The 27,723-nt window shown below is 37.6% G+C and overlaps 1 protein-coding gene across 17 annotated transcripts in view; it reads left to right on the forward strand.

Moving 5' to 3' along the window:
• TRAF3 (TNF receptor associated factor 3) overlaps positions 1 to 26,221 on the forward strand; it is a 73,728-nt gene extending 47,507 nt beyond the window's left edge. For 14 of the 17 annotated variants that reach the window (XM_052783222.1, XM_052783224.1, XM_052783223.1 and 11 more), the window contains 6 exons: positions 3,273 to 3,353; positions 6,022 to 6,096; positions 7,898 to 7,990; positions 12,496 to 12,636; positions 17,646 to 17,820; positions 19,078 to 26,221. In XM_052783222.1, the coding sequence (XP_052639182.1) occupies positions 3,273 to 3,353; positions 6,022 to 6,096; positions 7,898 to 7,990; positions 12,496 to 12,636; positions 17,646 to 17,820; positions 19,078 to 19,649 (1,137 nt within the window). In that variant the 3' untranslated portion in view covers positions 19,650 to 26,221. The remainder of the gene's footprint in view (positions 1 to 3,272; positions 3,354 to 6,021; positions 6,097 to 7,897; positions 7,991 to 12,495; positions 12,637 to 17,645; positions 17,821 to 19,077) is intronic. The other 3 variants (XM_052783236.1, XM_052783238.1, XM_052783239.1) reach the window with 3 other exon arrangements.
• Positions 26,222 to 27,723: the final 1,502 nt, after the last annotated feature.

Raw genomic sequence — 27,723 nt, forward strand, 5'->3', positions numbered from 1 at the left:
CTAGCAGTAGCTTTCAAGATACTCAGAAGCTGAGACAAGTTTTAGTCTATCAGATTTTTAATTCACAGGGAAACCAATTTTAGACATTCACATTGGAAACAAGAGTGGCATATTACTCTGAAGTACAGAAAAGAGCATTTGTAAATAAAGTAATTGTTCTCCAACATCTTAAGTGGTGGAATTAAGAGTTGCTCTAAGAGGTAATAGAATTGGCTTATCCAGAGAGCCAAAGAGGTTTGTTAAAATGTAGTTTTATGTTGAGATGTCACTATTCTGATTGTATTAAAGTTGGTACCACTATTCACCTGCTCTTAAAAGTTCTAAACAAATCTACATTTGTAAATCAGAACGTTTCCAAGCAGTGTTACATGTTCTCATGTTACCTTGGCTTATATGTTCCAGTACAGTTTTGCTTCCATGCTGCTTTAAGGGTGCAGAAAGCTCTGCAATTAGAGGATTAGCAATTGGCTGCTATTTTTAATTTTTTTTTTTGCCTAGATTTTTTTAAATGTTCAGTGATTATAGAAATGCAGATGGTTTTATTTCTTGTGGCCTGATAAAATGTTACCTTGTTGTACTTTGGTAATGAGAATCAGACACTTAATGAGACGGTACATTTGAATGAAGGGCTCCTTTTGACTTCTCATTTGAGTTTTGTCACCCAGAGCCTGAGTTAATCTCCAGCTTCTGTAGCCTAAAATTTTCTCTAATGTAATAATGACTGAAGCAGGCCTCAGTGACTTGAACTGAAAATGGAGATAGAGGGAGTGTACCGAGAAAAAAGGTATGCAAATGGAAACAAAAATAATTTTACCGGAGTACATATGGTTCATGTCTTCATAGAATCCCATGACCTCTGGGGTAGGAAATCCCCGTTGTTGGAGGCAGACTCTTTAGTTAACAGTGTTAGTACATGGTTTTTTAGATTGCATTTGTCTTGCCTGCACTGTCACTAGGTGAGTTAACTTCTTAATTTCTTTTCTTTTGTTTAAACCATCTAAAAAGTGGGGGGTTTTGTCACAAAGGTACCTTTTCCATTCTGTAACTTCTGGCAGATAAAGATGGTGCATTGTTAGAACAGAAATCAGTAGCCTGAAATGCTTCTGAGTTATTATATTTTTCTGTGGATAATCCACAAAACTACTTGGAAGTGCTTCTCCTATAAAATTGATACTTGGGCAGTAGTAGTATGATACAGATCTGGCAGGACAGCATCACTAAGTGTGTAGGCTCTTTCTGGCCACAAAAAGGCTGTCCCAGGCAGACCCTGCCAAGGCAATCTGGACTTTGCTCAGTAGTCTGAAATACAACGGAGCTGACTGGGACAGCCACTAGGGAAGATGCAAGACGTTGTCATCTTGCTCCCTTGTCGCTGCTCTGGACCAGGCATGTTCGTAATGTGGCACTGGCTTCTCTGGGGAGCCGTGTTAATATCCTGCCTTCCCCTCATCTGTGCCAGGTGCCCTGCATGTGGTGTCTCCCATGTTTTATGCTGCATTTGGCTTTTGGTTTTGTGTGCTCGACTGTGAATTTAGCTGGTCAGTAGGAAGAGGATTCTGCCACTGGAGTGGGATTACTCGGGTATATCCTGAAGTCATTGGGAAGGCTCCCCTTGGTTTCAGTGGGGGGGCCCTGGGAGGCAGAGTGAGGAGGAGAACTGGAGAGAGGGCTGAGAGGAAGTTCCATGTTGCCTTTTTACCATGAACTGAGAGTCAGTGTCATAGCCTTTGCCAGATAGTTTAGGTAAGTTAGAGGAGAGAGTAAGGGAATTAAAATTAGGGAATGGATGTTAGAAGGGAGTATTAATTTTCTAGTTTTGTAGTTGGTAAACCATTAAAGAAGTTTGTAGGGCAGTAGGCCCCTAAAGCTGCGCGGTAGTGTGTGATGTCTCTCTTCAACGTGATTACATATGCGTTCAGAATGAGGGGGGCCCAGGTCCAGTTCTTGAGTCTGAGCAGAAATGGTCCTATGGGCCATTGCTTACCAGAAGAGTACCAGAGTCACCCTGACAGAGGTGTTCTCAGTCTGTTAGCATTGTTCCTGGTTGGGTATCCATGTCCTGGTGGGGAGGGACTGAAGCTACCTCCTAACCTCCTCATTTTGGGAGGCTGTCCCAGCTCTCTGGCTAAGGAGCAACTTAGGCTTCCTTGCTTTCTGTTGCTGTGACTGTCTACATGTGCTACACCAAGTGAATGAGCACGAATAAGAAGGATGGCAGGATAGACTTGCTTCAGAGCAGCATACCTGATGATCTGTTTTTAAAAGTGAGGAGGTATACGTTTTCAAATATTTGCAGATTTATGACAGAGTTCTGAACTAAGGCCTTTCACATCTCAGAGCTTGGCTCTCCTTTAAGACTTGGTTTTGTTTCAAAAAGTAGATGTCATTACTGGGCAAAAAGGGCATGCTATTTGTTCTTCCTTTTCTAACAGCCTTATAAATCTAGCCCTTTGTTTCCTTTGCTTTTCTTAAGTACCAGAAATGAAACAGCTTGTTTCAAGTTGAATGGGACACGTCACTTGACATGAAACGAAAAATTTTTTTTTTCCAGATTTTTCATTTTGTTGAGAAAAACTGGAGAAGAAATGTAAATTCAATTAGCTTGGGCCTGATTGTCTTCCCTCCCTATGGTGATACGGTTTGACAGCTGTACTGAAGTTTCTGTCATCATCTAGGTTCAGATCAAAATGCCTGCCCAGCATCAGGATAAAATTTCAACATCTCTTTGAACTTTGGGTGTATAACAGTGAGACTTAGTATCAGATGTTTGGGAATCAAAATTAGAAAAGAATTGGAGGGGGAATATCCATACATAGGAAGGAGAGATTCTCTGAGAGTGGGCAATGTACATTTCTGAAGAGCTTTTCCATGCACTGTATGCCCTTACTAAAAAGGACATCTGTGGTGGTTCTGCTTGCTCTTAAAGATGCCCATTTTTGTGAGTAATTCTTGGGGAAGAAAACCTGAATTTTATTATTGTTTCATTGCTCTAAGTAAAAACAATAAAATGGGAAGCAAATAGATTTATTCTGTGTGGGAAAACACAAGAAAACCCATATTTTTGCTTCAGAATATCAAGACGTCTATCAAATGCAGAAACTGATGTTTGAGCAATTGCAGTTTTGTAACTCTGCACAAGTGGGATAAACATTGAAAAAAAAATCTTGTGTGTTTTTTTTTAAATTATTGTAGGATGCTTTTCTTTGCAGGTAAGTCCTCTTTAATTTCAGAGTAAGAGTTAATTTGTGGTTTGTTTGCTTTTTCCTCTGTAGAAACATGAAGATACAGACTGCCCTTGTGTCATGGTTTCATGTCCTCATAAATGTAGTGTTAAAACACTCATGAGGAGCGAGGTAAGAAGTCATGCCCAGTGTTGTGCTGAAAAATTAAATATTTTTTTTTTTAGTAAGATCTCGCAAGAATTTTGCCAGAAGCCACTTCCTTATTAAAATGTGAGATCTAAAGAAAAGCTTTTTCTACCACACAGTTAAGTGTGATAACACTCAAATATTTTAAACGATTTCTTGAAAAACTATTTAAAAAGAAATAATTTCTTAGTTTTATGTCATTATTACACTTGGCTTGCCCAAGATTAGCGCATGCTTTTCCTGCTTTCATTTTTACTAGCTCTCCCCCTGCCCTTCCCCCATTTGAAGCATTTTTGAGTACAGTAGAGCAGCATCTTGGGGTAGTTGGCTTATATTAAAATAAAAAGAGAGAGTTAAAATTTAGTGGACATTGGCAAGAGTTAGTAAAGACTAGAAAAATCATATAAACATGTAGAATCATTTCATGGAAAAACTTAAATTATGATTAAATCTGTTAAATTTGGGAAAAAATAACTGACACTTAAAGAATTAGTGTAAGAAACAGGGTAATATGAGTACAACATTCTAACAGCCAGATGCAACAATGCATAAAAATTTCTCTTAATGTCTAGAAGCTTGCAGTAATATATAGACCAAATTAAAACCTGTCATCTTTGAACAGATCCATGTTCTTGTACATTAAAAGATATAAGTAGCATCTCTCAAAGTCAATAGGTGTTATTTTTTTCTAAAAATAATAACTTACTCACCAAGGATGGGGAAGAGCTTATTTAAGTCTTCAGCACTCCGTAAGACTCACTAAAGTTTCTGGTCTGAGGATAAGCTTTTCTTTTCACTGATACTTACTTCCTGAGTTGGATTTGTACTGTTTTTCAGTTACACTTGTAAATTATTAATCATGTCATAGTGACAAGGCACATAAAGCACCTGCCAAACACGGGCAGTTTTTTCCCCCAGGATAATGAAATATAAAATACATGATAGATACTGTACCTATTAAGAGAAATTGAGCTGCTAAGAAAAGAGAAAAATATATATACTGAGCTAATTCTATCAGTGATTACTTCCGAGTTTAGATCCTGGTTCTGGAGCACTTAGGCATATTCTTAAATCTTGATGTTAGCAGTTACTTTGAGAAGAGGTGTATCTGAGTGCTAATAAGAATTGACCCATTAAAGCCGGGGTCATTACATATATTGTCAGAATTGGGTTCTCAAACCATTGGTAGAAACAGAACTTTAAACAGTCATCTTGCCCTGCATCATCTGTTGCTGTATGTTGCTTAATTTTTTTCTGATACTGTGAAAATGTATATATTACTTAGCTGCATGGTTAGGGACAATGACTCTAATGCAGAAAATGGGAAAATGCCTGCCTAACGGTTTGAGACAATTCTGTAGTGTATGACAAGTGAATATCTTACTGTAGAATAAAAGGCAATTTTTCATGTTTAATCCATAACTCTTTGGCAGGCTTCTAGTTTTGAGAAGTTGAAATTGCAGCATTCTTGTAAAGCCTGTTATACCATGTCTCTTTCTTATTTGGTCTTATTTTTTTTTCTGAACCACATGTCTTTTGAAACTATACTGTGAATTTCTACAGATAGTGTATAGAACATAATAGGTGTATGTCAAAGATGAGTGACTGATTGCATCTCGGTATCAGATTTTAAAGACTGTCCTGTCTGTTCCAGAGCTACATGTTCAAAGGAGAATTAGTTCACCACTTCTTTCTGTGGAGGTGGATGAGCTGAGTCATGTGGGGCTTATGGTGTGGGAATTTCAAATGAGATTTTGAAACCCAAAAGAGTGATGCCAGCTGAGGAGCTAGGCTTTAGCCCCTGTCTGCTTTGTGGGAGATGCAAACTGCAGATCCTGTTTTTGAAGAGTGTTTGTTGCACTATCCTTTCCAAAAATGGCTCTTTGCTCCAACTTCTAGGCAGTTTGCATCCAGCTGCTGCCCTCTGTGCTGCAATGGCTGCTCTCTGTATATATGTGTATGCTTCTGTGAATTTATTTTTAAATGAAAAGTGGTCTGTGCTCATAATAATCCAAGATATTGGAATAAATCTCAATCTGTGAAAAATGCAGGCATTTTACTAATCAGTTTTAATCCTGTGTACTGCATTTTTTTTTTGAAGTTACTCAACTGTACCTATTCTAAAACTCTGTCTGTTTCATGCAGTACTTGTTTAGTCTTTTTTGTGTAATTTAACTGTTAACTTTAGGCACGGAGAATTGCATGTTATGTTTTGAAAAATTGGTTCCTCATGAAATTAGGATTAGAAAAAATGTACTTTACTACAGTGAAACTGATCTTAAGACTTGCTCAGAACACCAGTGAAAAATTACCTGTTGGGAGAAGATTAGTCATTCACTAAAGTCAAATGAAATCATATAAATAATTGTAGAGTGTGTTCTTTTTAATTGGGTTGCCTATTGAAATGGTCTTTAGTAGAAGTTTCACTGTATATTAAATGTATCACACTGTATACTGTATTGGCATGTGCGTGTGGTTTACATATGTGTATATATAGTATTTGCACTTTAGATCAGACTGGAGAAAATATACACACGTATTGTATGTTCTGCAAATGGCACACAATACAAACCTGATAACCTGTGCCCTTTATGTTTTGAGCATTATCATGCAAACGTCTTTTGCCAAAACTCACATTTTTTTCCTATTGCAGTTGAATGCACATTTGTCAGAATGTATTAATGCCCCAAGTACCTGTAGTTTTAAGCGTTATGGCTGCACTTTTCAGGTCAGTATATAACAATTATACTTCCCAATTGATGAAAGTCTGCAAATAAAACCTAACTCTTTGACGTGAAAGTTCTGGACTTCTCTAGTCTTGATTAAGAAAGTCATCCAGTTGCACCAAGTGATTATGCAGCAGATGTTTGGTTTTGCATTTTAAAGATAAACAATATAAAAAGCCCACACATCCCTGCAGTGGTTTGGGAGTTCAGTTATTAGGTACATCTTGTTGAAATAGGAAGATATACATTTGAAGAACTTTAACTTAGAATAAGAGGAAAGTCACTTTTGTTCTTCAGAAAATAGACTAGTAACTTCAGTTGTTTCTATGGAAAGTTTATTTTCTTGAGCTAAGTATGTTTATATTTTCTCTCATTTGTGTGTCTTAATAGTTTTATTAAGGTTAAACATAGGTTAGTGCCCTTAAAACATGTATTTTTATGTGCATTCATACGTCTGTGTGCACATAGGTGTATAATCAAAGCATAGCATGAAATTTATTTAAAAAAAAAAAGTTTTAGATTTTAATCCTGGCAATCCCTGCAATATTTTAAAAAATTTAAAAAGCGCCAAACCTTGGAGTTTAGTTTCAGTAGTATTATTCCAGTCTCTTCCAATATTCTGCTTCCCTTACCATATATCTTGGGGAATTTGGATGCTTAGCTAATGAATTAGTCAGGAAATTTCAGAAACTGCTGACAGGAAAAAATGGAGTTTATCAGATAGTGTGATTCATTTGTTAGCCCATGATAACTTAAAGAGACAAGAACCATAAGCAGCAACACTTCTCAATAAACTACTTCCTGCAGGTATTTCCAGGTTCTTAAATAATGAGCATTCATCATTTTAAGTGTTAACAGTAATGCTCTTAGTGGTAGAACTGATCAGTGCTGTAACCCTGCCCACTGTTATGTCGTATGTATTGCCATTCATTTTATGTATGTATATGTGTGCATATATGTACATATATCCACATATATATTTTTAGTATTTTATATAGAGTACATACCTTGAGGATCATTCAAACCCATTCAGTTGCTTTGCAGTGTATCTACCATCAAAGCTAATATACTCTGCATTGCAAAACACTGATGTAGGTGTAATGCAACACAGTACACAAAGAAAGTAATATGGTCTTCATCTTATGTACTCTGTATATGATCTATGTGTGTTCTGTAAACTTCTTATATAGTGGTTATTTGTAACAGCATTTATAGGTTGTGCAGAGGCAGAATATCTGAATAGCATAGAGCAATCATGGTAACATCTTAGGATGACAAACTAGGCATTGTAATATCTCTCAAAGTAGTTTAAAGCTGGCAGTTTCCAGTGATGATAAATTTATCTTAAATATTTGTCTTTAATAATCAACTGAGGGAAAATTTAGTGCTTATGAAGCTGTTCATGAAATACAACAGAAGTTTTAAATTACAGTTTGGGGAATTGGACATTTTAGGTTTTGCTTGACTCGAGTTTTATTGTGCTTTGTTTAGTGTAAAGCTACACAGAAGGCTCTAAAATACAATTACAAAATACATTTTGTAAATCTTGTTCATCTTTATTGTCTCTGACCTATCAAGCACACTGGATGGAGATCTATGGCAGTTGTATAAAACACTTGCTATATTAAATGTATTCCTGACTTTTGTAAATTCCCAAGTAGATTTCCCTTCTCTCTACAGTTCTGCAACATGCATCCGTGAACCAAAATATGTAGTGTTGGTTCGATGTCTTGATATAATCTTTCTTTGTAGGTTTAAAAGAAGTGGAATTGGCTAAAATGTATAAATTCTTTGTTGTCACAGGGAACAAACCAACAAATTAAAGCACATGAAGCCAGCTCAGCAGTGCAGCATGTTAACTTATTGAAAGAGTGGAGCAATGCTCTAGAAAATAAGGTATATCTTCTACTCACTTCTAATTTTCATTGATTTCTTTAAATCATATAAAAGTACTAGAAGAAGCACTTTTTTTCTGTTTAACAGCTGTTCAACAGTACAGCTAAAGTACTAGTAGGCTCCAAAAGCAATCAAGCCATTTAGCATATCTGGTACCTTTGTTATAATAAAATGCTGTGAGAAACTTGGCTTCGCAACTCCCATGTACAATTTTCCTCATTGGTAACTTAATTAAAACACTTTCTTCACATAGATAAACAGTCCACTATTAAATTTCCTCTCTGAGCTGCCTTCTTACAAAAGGGAGGGTTCAGAAAGCTGTGGCAGCACTATGAGCTGTGTTTTTGCTACCTCAGTATTTTTCAGAGATAACATTATTAGAAATACCATGTAATAAACTGGTTATTTATTTATTTTTGTTCTTGCTCTCCAAACGTAGCAACCTGCAAAGGTTAATTAAATTAAACATATTGTAACTCACAGGCATGATGATTTCTGCTTTAGTGCATGAAGTTCATGTTGCAGTGCTTCCTTGGGACTCCTGGTTTTAGATTGTTTGGGATTTGGGATTTGCTGGAAATTGTATCTGTATCAGCTATGATCTTGTGAATCATTTGAATGACTTAACCATCTGTTCCGCAAATAAAATTTAAGGCTTTGATTTAAAAATACAAAACTTCAGATCAAATCACTGTTTTCTTAAATCTTTTCCAAAAAGTTTTACGTAGCCATTAAAATAATGCTTCTGCTTTTTTGGGGTGGGGGTGGGGGGGAAATCCCAGAATTACCAAACTGTTCTACAAATGCAGGCAGAAGAGTCAGGAGCCCCTTCAGATTTTTCTAGAATGAGTTAAATAAGAGTAACAATGCCACTGTAAGCTCAGTGGCAGTTACGATATGTGTGGCTTGTGACTTCTGTCATCTCACAGCAGACTGCTAGCTTGAGTTTAGTGAACTCTGTCTAGAAAGCATATTCCCTTCTTGGCCTACAGTGATCTCTCATGCATGGGTTTCCAGCAAGGTCCTGCAGCCGCCAGAAAGTATAGTTTTAAAGCAGAAGTTAACAGGAACAGCAAAATATTATTTTGTCCCCGGCACATTTGTCCCTGGACTGCTTGTTTTTGAACTTCAAGCCCCATAAGGAAACCACTGAACATGGGAGAGCTCTAGTGTAGTTTTTTTAGATGGAATTTTTACTACATGTGTAGGCCTTAGTCTGATGATCAATAACAATATGTAAGTTTGCTTGTGCACTTTAATGTCTTTGTTAATGTAGGAACTGTACATTTTTCAGTTTTAATGGATACAAATTCATATCCTTAGGGTTTTTTTCTTTAGTCTGGTTAAACCTATAGAATTTATTTTACATCATAGGGAAAAACCATGTTCCCTGTGACTTCCCAAATAGATCACGTTCTGCCTTTTGTCAGTGTCCTGAGAGGTGCTTTGTCATTTAAAAAATACCCAGCAGTTCTATGTTTGTCTCTTACAGAGCTAAGGGAATATACACTTTACTACTCTTTTATGTTCAATTTTTGTTTTAACTTTCATTTAGGACATAACTGCTTATCATTGTTTGTCTTTTTTTTTTTTTTTTTCTTCTCCCTTTTCACTTCCTGCTTTGTAGACTTCTTCCTATTCATAATAAAGAGTTGAATCACTGGAAATCCCAAGACTGTGCCAAGTTACCAGAATAGCTAACCACATATCATATGTCAGTGACTTTATTCTAGAGAAGGATAACAAAATGATTTGTAACTTCATTGTTGTTCTCTTCTTTGAGAAAAAATTAATCGATACACTGAAGAACAACAGTGCAAAGTTAAATCAGCTGATGAATATCACAGAAATCTTGGCCCTGCTGAAGTCAGTGGAAGTCTTGTTGGTTTCTGTAGGGCCAAGATTTCATTTGGGGTACTCACTGTGATATGTATGGAGGGGAAAGGAGAAGTTGCTTTCTCCCAGTCACCACGTTCTTTAACAGTGCTTGTGGAGTATGCAGACTGAAAGTCTTCAGAGCCGCAAAGATTGCGCTAAGTTATGAGTTTGGTATTTGAATGGTGGTGTTGCTGGCAAAGAGTAGTAAGAGAAGGTCAGATGTAAACTCTTGAATCAAAACTTTGTGGGGCAAATTAAAATTCAGTGTTTTGTTCACTCTGTGATGGGACAGACTTGCAGACTGAACTCCCACGGGTTTTGTGATGTTGGAAATAATGAGTTAAACATAATTTTGTGGCTTCGTCACATTCTTAAAGAAATCTGGTATAAACTGTTTTTTCTTTTTTAATATGTGACTTAAATATGGGACCTGTTTTAATCCAGTTCTTTGTGGCATAAGGTTTCTTCCATTCCTCTTTAGTAAGCAATAATAAGCAATAGGTTAATTTGAAAAACTGCCAAATAAGAGCATGCTTATCCTAGGAATATTTCAAATATGACAAGGAAGTAAAGGAAGCTGATTGATGCAGTTTGTAAATAGATGCTGTGTTTCCTTTACACTGTTTTTTAACTGAAGTTAAAAAGACTTATGCCAAATGCAATTAGGAAACTATATTTAGTGTTAAAGATTCCTTATTTACAAATTACCACCAAACTACATTTACTGCCTTAGCAATGACAGTTTTGTGTGATTAAGGTCTTCAGGACATAATTCTGTTTTTCTTGTGTTCTGTAAAACTGTGTGGAAAATCTCAGTACAAGACAGGCCCACGTTTTATAGCTTGTACAAAAATGGAAATGTAATGCTAGTGACACAGAGTGTAACTGCCTTATGATTGGGAGGCCTGGGGAAGGAAACAATGAGAAAAGGGGAATGTAAAGATCACAATTAACTAAAGAACTCTGATTCATTAGGGAAAAGGAGGATGCAAAAAATTAAAGTGGCTACCCAGCAGATCTGAAATACGTGGGAGGCAGGGATACAAGTTTAAATTTAAACTTGTTCTTGAAAATTTTCTCTAGTACCTAGGCATGCATTCCTTCAGCCTTGAGATTGTTTCTCTCTCTGCACTGGCAAAATTAGCTTTGTCTCATTTCTGTGGAGCCTCCTCTGCTGGTTTTTCCATATATAAAACATGGAACTAATGTATGTGTGTATATGCACACATGCTATGCTATATTTGAAAGTAGATACACACATATATTATGGTATCTATATTTTTGGGCCCCTGTCTGACAGACCTGCTGAATGCCTGTGGACTTTGGCAGTCCTTTGTCTAGTGTAGGCTAGTATAGAGATTGAAATTATTTACCTTTTTAAACAGGCTAGCTTCTTCAGTCTAGGAATGCAGTGACATGTAAGTGATTCTACTATGTCTGATTAGAGGGCAGTTCAGGTGGTGGAATTCTACAGTGGTACCCACATCAGAGGTAAAAATGGCTTGACTTCAAACTAGCATCTGTATTGAGTGTGGTGGTGTAGATTTTTTTGGAAACATGAAGCATCCAAGTAATTGGTCTTAATGTGGAACGTTTATCAAGATTTTCCTGGGTCAAAAATGGTGCTGCTTCTTATCCATATAAAGATCTATCTGTGGAACTAGTCAGGGCATGTCCAAACTTCATTTTGTGTCAAGTGTTTGTTTTCTACGTTTTTGCCACTGAATAATCTTGCCTGGGGAAAAATGAGATTTAAAGAAAAAAAAAGCAACCCACCACCACAAAGGAACCCCCTTCCCCAAACCGCATTAATGAACAGAGCACAAAATAGTGTGATGGAGAATATTTACTGTATACTTTCATCCCCAAGGAGATATATTATATGATCTTCTTCTAACAAGGCTCATGTTTTAAAATCAGAATGAGTCACTAATGAATGAATTCATAAAATGTCAATACAGAGAGAGAATATAATCCACAGCCTGTAGCTCTTTAGTCTTTTCTACTAGTAGGCACCATTGGATTTTCCTTCAAATGCATGGATCCCTTCTGTATTCGCTCATTTCAGGAGTTTTCATCACCATCACATTCTGTGAAGCCAAGCCAATCCCATGCAGATGATGTTTTTCCTTAAATTTGCTATAGATCAGGATAGATTGGAGTAGGTGAGGAAGACTAATGTTTGCTTTCCTGACTAGCTTTTCAGCTGCTCGTCTTCTCTCTGGTATCCCTTCTGTGCAGGGCTTGAGTTCTTAACATTGATCTAGAGCTAAATAGGTTGTTTCTTCCAAACTCCAAGCAACTCCCAAGTCAGTTAGTGGAAACCAGGAAACCAAGCCATTAAATAACAAACTGAATAAAGAAAGGATTATGCGTAGACACAAGTTCTTTTGCTGTTTGTGTATCCCATCTGCACTTTCATTAGCCAAAGTTGTACCAATACCATTCTGTGGAAGTGCAAAAGTAGCTGTCAAAAGGTTGGGGTTTATTTATATATTTGCAAGATATGGAGAGAGATTTTACTAGGATCTCATCCCTTTCATGTGTTTAAGATAGTTTAAAACTAATAAAGTTATATAGGTATTTCTAATAAACTTTGGCAGGAGTAATTGTAGAATTTTTTCCAGGTGGCCTTGCTCCAGAATGAAAGTTTGGAAAAGAACAAGAGTATACAAACTTTACATAATCAGATTTGTAGCTTTGAAATAGAAATTGAAAGACAGAAGGAAATGCTGCGGAATAATGAATCTAAAATACTTCATTTACAGGTAAGAAATTTAGAATCTCCCCATTAAAGCAGAAATGGTAGTAGCTTCTGTTCTGTGCCTTTACACTTGTGAAGTGAGGTGTTCTAATTAAAAAGGGGGGGGAGAGAGTTTACCTTATTATAAAGCTATTCTGATTCTTTTTTTTTTTTTTTTTCTTCTGGTCAGTAGCTGGTTTGTTGTGTTTGTTGGAGTAAGACACTTCACTATAACACTGCAGTTGCCTAGCCTATGTTAAAACAAAATCCCCTGTTTAAAAAGGGAAAAGATTGAAAATAAAATTACAAATCTTATCTGAAGAATAATCATAATTATTTTTTTCTTCTCTGCAAAAAGTAACTGCTTGAGGAACTACTGTCAAACTGGAGGACAAGATTAGCACCTTAAAACTGTCATATGTATAATGTATATTTCTTTTCTACTTGCTGTTATTTTAAAAAATACTGATCATGAGTGAGATCAGTCTGGTGTGGAATTAATCCAAACGTAGTACAATGCATTTGAATACACATTTTAAAATCCATGTTTCTGTTGTCCTTCTTCTGAGGAAAACTTATCTAATTATTCCTTTGCCAGTAGGTCTGAGTTTCTTATTCTGTGGTCTGAGTCACCTGGCCACAAGCCAGTGTCAAACTAGAAATCCTCTGAATGCTCTAGCATGGTGCTGAGCCCAAGCTGAAATTCTTTGCTTTGCATTCAGAGCTGACTTGGCATGTGGATGCTGGGAATTTGTGTTAGCTTGCGTGATACTAACCACAATTAGGGAAACCTTAGGAGATAGTTAGCAGCTATTGTGAAGGTGTTGTTTACATGTTATTTCAGCATGTCTGCTGCTAGAATATCAGATACCTGTTTCAGCATCCAGCTTAAAGGAATGTAAATAAAAACATCGTTTTCACTTACTATTCACTTCACATACTAAACTGCAAATGTTGATACTCAAGCCAGATACACGTATCCAGAGTATGGCTACAATTTAAAGGGTGGCCCATTCAAGAGCTCAGAGCCTTGAGACCCTCAATGTTGGTTTATAAGGAAACCTTTAAGTTTGGCAACAGCAACGTTTCTCCATATAGCACTTACTTCTTTCCATGTTCTGCCCACTTAGTAACCAGTTTAGCCTGCCTTACTCATTGTTATTTGGTCTGATGATAGTCTGGGATATGGCTGCATGCTTACAATACTGCATTCTGACACTGGGACGCTAGTCTTTGTGTGTATTGATATTGCTGATTGAATCTACCAGGAGGTAAGTTAATTTGTAAGCCTGGGGTTTTTACACATGCTATCTCAATAACCAGCGATGAGAGGGGAAATGGAAAAAACGTAGAGCAGAGTTTTTCATGATTGTCTTGATGACAGATGCAATATCTTTGATTTCTTCAAGCTGTAAGTGTTAGCAAAATCAATTTTCAAACAGTTTATGTTTAGAAAAAAAACCAAACCACAAAACAATATGGTTGGCAGATTCCAACAGCTGGCTTTTTGGTGGTAGTAAGTACTGGAGAGGATGTGTTTTGCTCCCCCCCCCCCCCCTTCTCACCAGCTATTTTAGTTTAGTTAGTTTAAGCCAAACTGTGTCTTACAGCTATTTCAGCCTGATTCCTTCCACTTACTGGAACTTCCTGGTTCAGTCAGGTTGTTAAGAGCATCCCGGAAACACACCTCAACTTGGTTTTCCCTGGGCAATGTGATTAGACTTCTTCGGTTACCTACTAGGAGTTGAAGGAATCAGTTACCTGTTGTGAGCTATTCTTTTTCTGGGCTGTGTTGAGCAGCCATGTCTATACAAGAGCCACAGATATTTCCAGTGTATAACTAGCCAATTCAGGTCTGGACAAGCGATATTTGCTTAGTCCCCCAAGTCCTATGCATGCTAGTAATTTCTAGTACAGTTTCAGTATTAGTTGTCATGTAATCTTCTTTGGCTTGGGAATGGCTGTTTCACTGAGCGCAACTGGCACCATTTGCACTGTGAGGCATTTAACACTAGTGTAAAGGCATCTAAGGTGTCTGGGCACTGGTAGGAACCTCAACCTCAAGGTGTTTTGATTCAGATTAATTTTCTATATACTGGTCTCTAGGGAAAGTGCTTTTACCAAGGGAGTATGTGATGCTTTTTTGGCTGCTGTCTTGTAGAAAGGAGCTTTCACATCCAGTATTCAGTCTTTCTTATGAGCATACAGAAGCATATTAGTAAGCCAAGTCTTGAGCTGAGTGTGGACATGAGGTACTTAAAGACGAAAGAAACAGTGGCCTTATGAATATAAAATCATTTGACTGGTAATACATTCCTTCAAAGAAGGAGAATGTATGATTTGTTTTCCCAGTTAAGTAGTACCTTTGGTTCATTTTCTAGTGTGTTCTTTAGCTTTTCAGTTTGCTCTATCACTTGCAATGGAAAGGTCCATTAGGACCATCTGAATGAGAGAGCACTGCAAATACAACTTTCTTCAGTTCCTCATGACTTTCTCTAAATTCTTTTAGTAGTAATAGTGCTAAAATTCTGGGAATTGTTTATTAGAAATACCAAACAAAACCTAGATGAAAATCAGCATCCAGAAGAGCCCTCAATGGTTTGCCAGGCATATAACTCTGGATTAATGATCTGGAGAGGTCAGTTGCTGGAATAAAAGTGCATGCAGAAAATTGATATCTACTTGAAAATTTATGAGTACAGTGTGAGACATCTGTGTGCTTTCTAATGGAATAATTAGAGTAAAATTCTCTACTGCTGCATTAAATTCAGATTTAGTACATCCCAGCATGAGGGAGGTTGACTCACTGTAGGGTGAAAAGATAGAGATCCCACTGCTTTTTAAAAACAGAATACAAGTCTACTTCTGATTATTTGGTATCTCTTGAATTCTCATGAAGAGTTACAGGAGATAAAATACTACACGTTTGCCAATGTGTAGTAGAAGCAGCTAAAAAAAACAATTGGTTGTGCATGTACAAAGGTAGAATGTTGCATGCAGGTTGATGGAGAGAAGTTGGTCCCTAGTAACAACTTCTAGTAAACTTCTCCCAAAAGAAGAATAGTTTACAAGTTCTTCTGCATCTTTACCAGTTTCCCAATTAATCTCAAAATGTATTCATTCATTTTGTTTGATACCGTGTTAGTGCCAAGAGGTCCCAATTGGAAATTAGAGCATCTCTGCGTGAGGCACTGTACAAACCCACAACCGTGTTACTGTTCTTGCCTTGGAGAGCTCGTTTTGTGTGAGTAGAGGAAAAAGATTGGACTTGGGCACACCTTGAGTTTACTTTTGTATGTTAACTGTGAACTAATGGTCAAATCTTGTGGCTCTGCTTTTACAATGTTCATTCAGGCCATTCCATGGTGTGTTTCCTTTTATATATAGCTAACAGCCCTTCTCTATGTTATTTTCTGATTACTGTTAGTCCAGGTGAGAGGGTGTGACTGTGTTGGTAGCTGATGATTAGTACATCCAGGCAAGTTGCTTAAATGAGACCGTACCCCTGCATTTATGATTCAGTACGCAGCTTTCCTTCACAAAGTTGTAATTTTGCAAGTGAGATATATAAGCTTGTTTTAAAACACCAACATAGAAATAAATAGTTAATCTTGAAATATGTTAGATTACTCAGTCGTTTTGAGACACAACAAAATAAAACACTCCTAGAGCATGATTTTGCTAGCTGGCTGATCAAATTGACAGTCTTCAATTAATTATTACAGACTTGCAGTATAACTGAAACCACATGATTAAAAGCAAATGCGTAAAAGGGGAAATGAAGGTTGCATGAGGCAGAAGGGTTTTCCCCATCAGTGAGGAACATTGAATCCACATGGCTAACCAGAAGGCAGATGCAAAATAACTTTATTTTCTTGTTTTGTACTCAACTACTAGTTTTTTTTAAGAAGTGAAAAATCATTTTTACACATGTTGGCACTGTATGATGATAAACTATAAAGTTAGATTTGGACTTTAACTGTAGGTGGTAGCAAAAGTAGTTTCTTGTCTCAAATATTTGTGTTATCATTTGAACTTCACAACTGATTATGGGGTTCTGGCTAAAATTCCTGCTAGTCCAAATTAGCTGTGATAACGTGAACTGCTATGTATTTCTTGCATCAGATTTGAGGTAGACTGGGAAATATGTTCTCCTTTATATTTGTAATGTACTGAGGTGCTTGCAACGTCCCTCTTTCAGAGAATACCAGCCTTTCCATGTAATTTTTTTTCTTTAGTATTATATTTCATGCCTTACCAAAATCAGCTGGGTTTTTTGCTTTGTTTTCTTGAAAAGACTCAACAGCAAGCACCTTCAGGATGCATGGCTTAATCAATTTAGGAAGTAAGGGTGGGAATTTTAAAAGTGCTTAAGGGGACAGAAGTGGTAGTTTTGTTTACACTCTGGAGGGCTTCTGCTATGGTTATGGGCAAATAATAACTTAGGCATTGATAACTGATTTATGTGAGCTTGCTAATGCCGCTGTATCTGCACATATACGTACTCAGGCTCCATGTGTGCAAGAGTACTGATGTTTTTCTGGAGGGGTAAGTTATTTTGCTGTTGCCCCATGATAAACTCATGCACATGAGCAGCCACTTGATTCACACCATGGTAAGTTGCTGTGCCTGTACTTTGTTGCTTAAGTACTCTGACATGAAACCCAACAAATATCAGCCCATAATGTCAATATAGAGACATTCAGAATATTGTTCTTGCATTGAAAGGTTTTTTAAAAAAATTTAGGCAAGAGCACACTAACAATTCATTTTTTTTTTTTAAATAATTGTATTGATAATTCTGATAGTGCTCTAATATTAATACCTATGCAGCACTAAAGATCTTTGTAAGTGTTTTATAAATACTTGGGCTATTCCTCTAAATTTTCAAGGTTTGTGTTATTAAAATATTTGACATAAGTGAAACTTGGTTATATTGGAAATGCATCTTCTTATCAATATACAATCCTTGTTTAATTTGCATAATTTAATGTCTTTTTGTTATTTTAACTCATAACTTACTATTTTATAAAGCGAGTGATAGACAGTCAAGCAGAGAAACTGAAAGAACTGGACAAAGAAATCCGTCCCTTCCGACAGAACTGGGAGGAGGCTGACAGTATGAAGAGCAGTGTAGAATCCCTCCAGAACAGAGTAACTGAGCTGGAAAGTGTTGATAAAACTGCAGGGCAAGGAGCTCGAAATACAAGTAAGTGTGAGCACAATGGACTGAAGTACTCAGCAGTGCTGTCAAGAGAAAAATGGTGTCCTTTGAATGGCAGTCCCATTGTGATTTTTATGTGGAAGCATCAATAATGCTGATTCTACTGGGTTTTGAATAGGAAACTGCGTAATCCCTTTGATGATGTGGCATTGCTTCTGTGCTGTTTCTTAGGCTTGATTCTTGTCTTTTATTTTGTTTCCTTGACCCTTGTCTTGATTACAATGTTAGTTCATTATAAATAATTTCTCAGTTGATCTTTGACAGCTAATAGCTTTCAGCAGCTTAACTACAGTCTCGGTATATTGACAAGTAATCTTTTATTACTTTTCTCCCCCATGAATGGATCAACAGGATGGTACCTGAAACCACCTGTCCTGGTATCTGTTACAGAGGTGTATTTGATCCAAAGGAAACAGTGAGATCTGATTGAGAATAAGGTTATTGTTGTGCTTGCTGAATAAAGCGAAAACTGGAGTTTAGCAAGATAGTGTAGATCATGTGTAATTGTTTAAATGATTGGGACAAAGAACTTAACTTTTAAATAGATCTGTATGAAAGAAACCTGCCTTATGAATTCATCTACTTCTTAGCATTCTTTGTTGGCCAATTTTCCAGTGTGCAAAGACAGAGAGTAACATTTTCATGTGAGGGAAAGGGGATATTAAAAACAGCCCTCCCTCCAAACTAAGTAAGTGACCATATAATGCAGAGCTAAGCCTGAATTTTCTGTTCTTTTATAATGAACTTTAGACATGTTAACAGCACTACACTTCAGAGACAAGTAGTGTCTGAGAAGAATATTTTGATAGATCAGGATTGCTTCTGAATTTCAGAGGGATTATGTAGGACGTGTGACCACTTTCAAGGTCTTCACTGCTAATAGCAATCTACAGATAGTGCTGCCAAGTCTCCTCTCAAAAAATGGAAGGCTCTGTAGTTATATTGCTTAGTGACCACAAAATTTATGTTAGATGATTTCAGTATTTGACTTTTACTGCATGTGTGATTAACACCCATGTTTGTAAAAAATCCCAGCTAACCTAGATACTAGCTGGCAAACTATCGTTTGTGGAAGTTGCTTCATCAGTGGCCAAATGCACTTTGGTTCTCGAGGAGGAAAGTGTTTTCATATACAATAGCAGCATTGGCAATATTTTTTTTTCTTTTTCTTCTTTTTTTTTTTTTTTACAGTCTTTAGAAAAAAACACTTTTCTCACCCCTGTCCTTTCTGTTTTCTCACAGGCCTGCTAGAGACACAGCTGAGCAGACATGATCAGATGCTGAGTGTTCATGATATTCGGCTGGCTGACATGGACCTCCGATTCCAAGTTTTGGAAACTGCCAGTTACAACGGAGTATTAATTTGGAAAATTCGAGATTATAAACGTCGGAAGCAAGAGGCAGTCATGGGGAAGACTCTGTCCTTGTACAGCCAACCCTTTTATACTGGATACTTTGGCTACAAGATGTGTGCCAGAGTTTACCTTAACGGAGATGGCATGGGAAAGGGGACGCACTTGTCGCTGTTTTTTGTCATAATGCGTGGAGAATACGATGCGTTGCTTCCTTGGCCATTTAAACAGAAAGTGACTCTCATGCTAATGGATCAGGGACCATCTCGACGCCACTTAGGAGATGCTTTCAAGCCAGATCCAAACAGCAGCAGTTTCAAGAAGCCAACTGGAGAAATGAACATTGCATCTGGCTGCCCAGTCTTTGTGGCTCAAACTGTTCTAGAGAACGGAACGTATATTAAAGATGATACTATTTTTATTAAAGTCATAGTGGATACATCAGATCTACCAGACCCCTGACATATGATGGGGGAGGCGGATTAAACAGAAGACAACTCCGTTTGGGGGTTTTATATCAGTTTGTCTTCAATCAGAGGTCCTAAAGCTCACAGAACCACCTTGTGGAACAGACAGAAGAGTTTGAAGGCATAACTGCATAGGGTCCAATTGCGAAGTAGCAACACATTAAGAAATCATACCATGGTATATTTTTTAATAGAACTAGCAACACTTAAGCTCTGAAGAATCACTTATCCCTCATGAGGATAATGATTATGGTCAGAGAGGATTTTTTTTTAACTTATTAATGATCTAGTCAATTGGAGGTGAAAAGACATACAGTATGTGCTGAATAAATTACTGACTTTTATTTCTTTAAGCTAGAATACAAAAACAAAAAAAAACTTCACGTGGGCTAGCTGGAAATTGTCAGCATGTTAAAAGAAGAAATGATGAAGTAATGTTGCAATTATGATATTATTTGAAAAACTGAGGTGCAATCTTGTCTGAAATATAGTATATTGTCTTTTTAAGGCCTCATCTGGTCTCTGTTTTAATAATTACTTTGTTGGAAGATCTTGGAAAAGTATCCATGTCTTCTCAAAAGTATCTGAATCAAAATCATATTTTTATTTAAAGTTCTATTGTTACAGAAAACATTTTATTTTAAAACTGTTGATAGACTGATATTTCTTGGAAGAAAAATAGAAGATATCAAACACTGGTTATCACTTGTGATAGGAAAAAAAACTATTCAATTCTGTTATTTCTCTTTAGAAATGTAAACCTACAATATATGTCGTAGTTAATGACACTATTTCAAAATTAAGGAAAAATCACTCATGGATGCTGTGCATCATTATCAGATTTATAATTGTTTTCACCCTAAAATAGGGCATTTGTTGAACTTTGGAGTTCTAAACGGAATCCTGTACATTTTTTAAAGTTCTGCCCCATGCTTTCCAATCAAGCTATATATGTTGCACATTATGCTGTCAGCAGTATATAGTATTTTCAGTATTGGGGAGGAGGATTAGTGCTGAAAAAAGCCTATATGTTTGTTCTGTACTAGCAGCCATTGCTTCTAAAGGACAAATCAGCAATGTCTTAATACAGTGATGGTGGCTTGCATGCATACATGTGCCTTAGATGTGCCGTGCTGCTTATAAACCATAGCTTTTTATTCAGATTAATTCTGATATCTGAAATGGTAGTTTAAAAGGACTTCAGGCATAATGTTTAGCCATGTCTTCAGAGCGCATAGGTACCTTGCGATGTACAAAATAGAAGCCAAAGCCCATTTCTTTGACTTCTGGAGCTTCTATGACTTGGCCATGGTAGAATCCATCTTATTCAGGTGCCAAAACGTTATGCTCAGTGCTCCTATGGAGCTTGGACTAGACAGTCCCCATGGCCACTGTGAAGGCAGGCGACATTTTTCCTCTAATGCCTGTGGTTGTAAGGTGGTATCACATGAAATGGACCCATCTGAGAACTCTGGGGGGCTGCGAATGTATATGCTTATGACAGCTTTTCATAGCAGGCAAGCATCCTAACAGGGAATGCACGGGCTTCTTTCTTATAACAGCCTGAACTGTAGTGGAAAGCATTTGCTAGCCCTGAAATGTGCTGATTGCAGCCTGCTGTGTTCATCTGCTTCTAATTTAATAGCCTGTGACAAGCAAGTCTAGAGATAGCCTGACTGTGGTGCTCTTTAAAATCCAAGAACCACTTAAGCAGAGTGGACTTGCACCACTGTGTTTTTAGCCTTTGTGGGCTTGAAAGAAAACGTTGCATCTCAGCCTTTAATGTCAGGTTCAATGCGTTTTCTGCTTTTTGAGGCATAGTCACAATTTCTGTCTAAGGTGCAGTTGAATTCATGCCTTTGTATTTCAGCTTGTCTTTGCCGTTGTCTTTTTTGGCTGTGCCTTCACACACAGTGCCTGCAAGAAGTATTTATTAATATACAATGCATGCTAAGTGGTCTTCATGGGTTTTCCAGGCACCTGCTAGAATACTGCCTGCTGCTGACTGTCGCAACTGTCAGCAGCAACTTGTCTTCCTTTTCTTGCCTTCCGTTGTCCAGGTACTGTACTCCCTTTATGGTACATAGCTGTCAACAGGTGCAAGCTCAAATATGGAGGCATGTGCTAGCATTTAATTTCTAGCATGGAAGGAGGACGTTCTGCACAAGAGATAAATATCTATAGATATACCTGCATCTATATCTCTAGATATAATTATATGGCACTTGCAGTTTTATGCAGGCTGCATAAGCAAACCCATCACTTATGCTTTAGGGCGAAGGTTCGCTCAACTTGTGTCATTTTAATAATTGTGAATGTAGGCAGCTGAGCTTTTGTGTTTGTGCATCACAGAATTTTACTGAAAACAGGATTCCCAAGTGGAAATGTCCAAAGGACTCTCCTCCCATTGCCAATGCATGTCTTGTAAACTTAAATGAAACCGTTTGGCCATCTCAAAACAGTTTATATCCTGTTTCAATCTGGGACTTGGAGGAGATCTCTAGTATAAGCAGGGCCCAGCATATTCTGCAGATTTGTGACTACAGTTTCCAACTCCTGTGACAGAATTGTGCTTCTAAATCCAGGCTCTTTAAAAGAGGAGGAAAAAAGTGTTTCCAGCCTTTGTGATTGAAAGAGAACTTTGAAACACGCGAAAAGTGTAAACTAATAGGGAAGTCTTCCTGAGTCTGCGCACAGCCTAAACTAGTAGCTTTAAGAGATCTGAATATCTCCTCTTAGTGGGATATTGCCTCAGAAACTTCATAGAGAAGTTTAAATATGAACACTGCTAACTATATTAATGCCGATCACTGTAGCAGAAACATCAGTCACTGTTGTATTTCACAGATCTCTATGCTGCTTTCCACATCTCCCAAGTGCCAAAAGCACCAGCTGCCAGAATCTTCAGCTTCACTTGGGCAGCTTTTATAATGCAGTAATGTGCTATCGATATAAAAATATTTTTGCATATATGCTTTTTATCACAGTTAATAAAATGGAGGCCTACTGCACTTATTTTTTAAAAATACATGAAGCTGCCAGAGAATTTCCAGTTTGCCAACCCTGCGTACTGTGAAATCCAGGATCTTGCTACACAAATGTAGACACCGCCTGCTGTGGAATACCTGAAGCCTTGACTGTAACACACCTTTCTCCGCAGAACTCGCAGGCCATCTCTGTAGAGTTCTTACTGTGTACATAGAAATCGGTTTCCTCTGCTTTCCGGCAAGGAGTATGTAGCATTTTGTGAAAACAAGGCCACTGTATATTCTCTAAATTGAAAGGAAAAGATAGCTGGTGCTTTACTCAACACTTAAATAATTTAACTTTTTCTCTCATCATTGAAATGCCCTTTATCCTTTTTTTCTATATGTTCCTGACCCAGATATCCGAAGTTTTCTAGGGACTGTCTGTTTAAAGTGATTCATAGGGCAACAGTCTGCCCCCACATATACTCCTGAATCCCAGCTAACTCCTGTGGTATGCCATTATTGCAAGGGGGTCCCAGAGTATTTGCATTACTTTGAACAGAGTTTCTTCAATGGAATCTTTTTTTCCTCTGCTTAGTAATTCTTAGCAGCACACAACTGAAGTCTCTTGCTGGTATTCTTTCTTAATGATGACGCTCCAAGTTATGTACAAGCCTCTTCCGTTTCCAGCTTTCTCTAGGGAGATTCCAGTGTGTGACAATCTGGATGTTGCCCTTTTTGTACGCTCTTCAGCACAGGGTGAGTGCATCTGTTACCTAGAAAGTCTTGAATTTTAAACAGGATGAAACTATTTGGGTGTTTAAAGACCAACCTGTGATTATGATGCATGACCATGTCTGCATTACTTTTCTGATCTAATTAAAGGGGTCTTGTTTCAGTTACTGTCTACATGGTACACCTTCAACTGCTGACTTACAATATGCAATGTTGATTTCAGCCTTGTACTGTAAATGTTGTTCTTCACAAAGAGAATGTGCAATAGGAGAAGGGGATGATGGGTGGCATAATTTTGATGGAAAAAAAATGTTGTGGGTAACATGCTAGCTTTCTTTAGAAATACGAAATACAGTCTTATTTCCTTTTTCTGTGGGTTTTCCTACTTGGAAAAGGAAAGTTGAAGATATATGCCTGTCTCTGTGCCTGGTGAATTTCTCAAATGCAAAGGTAATCGAGATTTGTGTTAGTTGTAATTTAAGTGTTGAACCCATGAATGTTAGGTTGTGATTGTATCGCTTGTGTTTCTTGGCTTGCCACGATTCTGGCTTGTTGAGATGGAGTTTAAAAGCTACCACCTATTTGTATCTGTATTCCATCACGTGGGATAGGCATTTCACCAATAATGCAGGGTTTCTGTTGTTGTTTTGTTTTATTTTTAAAACACGGGTGCTGTTTGGTCCAAGACAGAGAAGCATGTAGGGAGTGACAAGAAAAGTTGCCTGCACCACAGAAGAGTGAAAAATGTGACTGTGGTATTGATGCCTTGATATGATTTAACTATGCAAATATACAAATAGGTGAGGGGGAAAAATTCTTGGGTTGCATACCTAATCTCTTTGGTTTTGCTCTGTAAATTACTCGTACATGTGTAGGTACATACATATACGCACAGACATGCATGCACATATATATGCAAAGTCTTTTCTTTACATAGAAGTGATGAAACAACACCCTTTCCCCCAAGTTATACTTGATCAGTTGGTGCAAATATAACTTGCTGCTGCTAAGGGAGGATCTTGGCTAAGGGCAAACTTTGGGTTCACATCTTGCAGGTTTGAAGACCTGTATATAGCAAACAAACAGTTTGTTTAGCCTTTCTGAAGACCTTGGAATGTCACCTAGGACACAGGTCCTTCCTCATACTCCGCTAATTTGGAGATTCCTGAATTTTAAACAAAAATAGTGACGGGCAACTTGTTAATTGCAAATGCTTTCCTTTAATTTGGGAACAAAGATAATAAAAAGCAGCTGGACCTCTTCCTGGAGTTCCTATCCTGTTGAGTCAATACCTCTATATTCTGGTTGACCTAGAAATCATAGCTACTGCAATAAAAGCTATCGGTTTGGGAATTCAGTCAGAGTAGTTTTTAGTGCTATGTACAGCATAGGAAGCACTTCACATCTGCAAACATGTTCTTCTTCTAGCAAGTGCTGTTTTTATTTTCTGGAAAAAGGAAATCAAGGATGAGATGTGAAGTGACTTGCCCAGAGTCACAAAGGAATCTCCTGGAGCCGGGACTGAATGAGAGGTTCCAGTTCCCTAGTGTTATCTTCAAATCACTAGATTTTGCTCTTTTAATACATTTGTCCCTTAAAGGAACCAACAAACAAGTTGACATACGTTAAAGACCCACATCAGGACAGTAAGGGCTAGAATTAAACATACAAGCTGTCATGATTTGGGGTTGTACATGTGTGGTAGCCCAGACGTTGCTCACTACTTGGCAGTGCTTTGCACGGCCTGCAGAGTGGAAGGCCAGCGCAATGTGTCGATGTAAATAATAGCAGCAAATGTGTGTCCTGCTCTATTTGTTCAGAATCACCCAACAAAGTCAGTCTCATTTGATGCTCCTCTTAACTGAGGAGGGAGAATACTGTTTTAAATTGAAGTGTGTTCATCTTTGTTCTACCAGCCTGTAGCATGACTGACCATTTCTTTCTTGTGGGGCTTTCTCCTGTTTTCTTTAAACCAAAATATGGAGGGCTTAATTGTTCTTTCCTGCCTCTTAATCTAGGCTTTTGCTGAGTAGCACCAGTTAGGAAGGTTGTGGAAAACTTTGGACTGCTGATTCAGGGACATCCTCTTAAGATTTAGAAGAGTAGAGATATACAACGTGTAAGGGATCTGACTATTCCTATTTCTCTTCTAATTTGTGGTCAAGACTGCAGCTTCTGTCTTCCATTTCATGATCTTAGTATAGATACTAGGCTGTGTTTGTTTAGGTTTTTTCCCTCCAAGTTAGGATTAGTTCCTTAGGGTTCGAATAAGTTCTGAATTTCACAGAGGAGCACCTGAACCAAAATCCTGGATCCAAACATCCCAGACTTGACGTGGAATTCAAATCTGGATCCCAACTCTGTGGCTTACTAACCTACCCATTTAGGGGAGGGTTTCTTGTCTCTATGTGGTGTTTGTGTTTTTGGTCCTTTGGAACTAAGCTTTTAATTTGGTTGCCAGTTCTGCAAGGACTTTTTAACTTCTTAGCAATGCCGGTGTTCACACGCTCCATTGCTGGCAGTGTGATGCGTAGTGATAAAATTTGACTCTGTCTAAGGGTTACTGAGATAAACCAGCATTATCATTCGTAAAGGTCATTTTCTTGCATAGTGTTGTGAGCTTTGGATTTGAATATAGCTCACATATGAAAGGACACATCTTCCAACTATGACCTGCGTCACTGGCAGAGAGTTGTATAATCTGTACTTGTGGAATGGGAAGGTACAAGCTTCCATCGTTGCTGATGCATCATGTGATCCACCTATTTTGTTTTTCTTATAGCTGTTGTTTGGTTTATATATTTTTTTCAGTTTTATAGAAAAAAAAAAAAGAACGGGGGAAGTTCAGGATTTTTTCTACAAGGTATAAAACTCCAATGATATAGTGGTGATTATAGAGCTGTGAAAAATACCCCATTAGGAGATGATGGGCTAAACATAGGTCCATTTCTCTTAGACAAGTAGGATAACCTTTAAGATGCATGGAACAACGTAATAATCAGGAAAACTAAAGCTGACATTTGTTTCCAAGAAATTCTGTAAGAAATATCTATGGGAAAGACATCAGTGATCGAGAATAATGTACAAATTAATATGTTTGAAACTTGTGTATCCATTTCTTTATTCTCATACTCTTCAGTGAACGGTACACTTGTGTTCAGTTTTATGATCAAAAACAAAGACCAAAGAAGGCCAACCTCATTTGATTGTGTATATTCTGCCTGTCTTAATTATCAATAGCTGTAAGGATACAGTGCAAGTGATCTGGTAACCAGTGGTTCTCGTCCTTTTCTTTTAGGGGGGAAAACAACTTTAAAATGTATAATTTATTGCTCAGCAATAACCATGTTGTTAAAATAATAATAAAAAAAAGGAATTAGCAACATGTCTTAATTTCCCAATAGCATTATTATATGTTGTATTTCAGTTTATTGTATATTGTGTTTTTGTATTTATTTGTGTTTGGAGGTCTTGCTATGTCTTTTTGTGTTTAAATGCTAATAAACAAGGACAGTGTGTAAGAGTGTAGAATGCCAAACTCTGAAATGCTAAACTGTGTTATTAAAGGAAAAATAAATCTAAGTAGGAAATCATATTTTTTAAAAAAAACCTGGTGTGTTGAATTTGAATGACTGCTGTTGACTTGTAAATGGCCAAGGTGCATCCTTTCTCCTCTCTGAACCCACTGTATGTTGGCTGTTCAGTGCTTTGTGCTTACGCACCTGGTAGACCTTTGTTGTGGCATTTCCCTTCCTCTTCATAGGAAACGTAGCGTATTATCAGAGTCCTATTTTCCATGGGATAGCTCTGGTAGAATAAACTAGGTGATGGTGTTCATCCTAACGTGAGTGTCAAGAGTCTCATGCAAATAGAGTAGAAATAATTGAAATGGCTTTTCGTGCATTTGTGTTACACGGCTTTCCCAAAGAGATGCAGGAAAGGAGAGACAGTGTGGCTTGAATGTCTGAAAACGTAATTTTTTTTTTTTTCTTCCCCATTGTCATTAGTGACTCTTCATTTCTCAACTCAGAAATGCATTTCAGGTGTGTGTTTGAAATCACGGAACACAGTGTAGTCTGTAAAAGCAGCATGCTGTTTTGAAATGAGTGAAGTAATAATATTTCCACCACATTTCAGATTCAGCCTAGCAATGAAAACTCTGATCCCCAGGGGTGGTGTATGAAGCATGTCACTTCTACCGAGCGCTATGCTGATCTGTGTGTCTTTCCATTTCTTTTTCCCTCCCACCCCTTTCTTACTGAAATTCCCACTTCCCCTCTTTCACGTCACTGCAGGGGCAATACTGGGTTTAGCAATGTGGGAATGTCCTGCCTGTGCTCAGAGGCAAGACCACAGTGCCTTGGC

This window comes from Harpia harpyja, chromosome 3 (genome assembly GCF_026419915.1).
Source record: "Harpia harpyja isolate bHarHar1 chromosome 3, bHarHar1 primary haplotype, whole genome shotgun sequence".
Taxonomy (NCBI): domain Eukaryota; kingdom Metazoa; phylum Chordata; class Aves; order Accipitriformes; family Accipitridae; genus Harpia; species Harpia harpyja.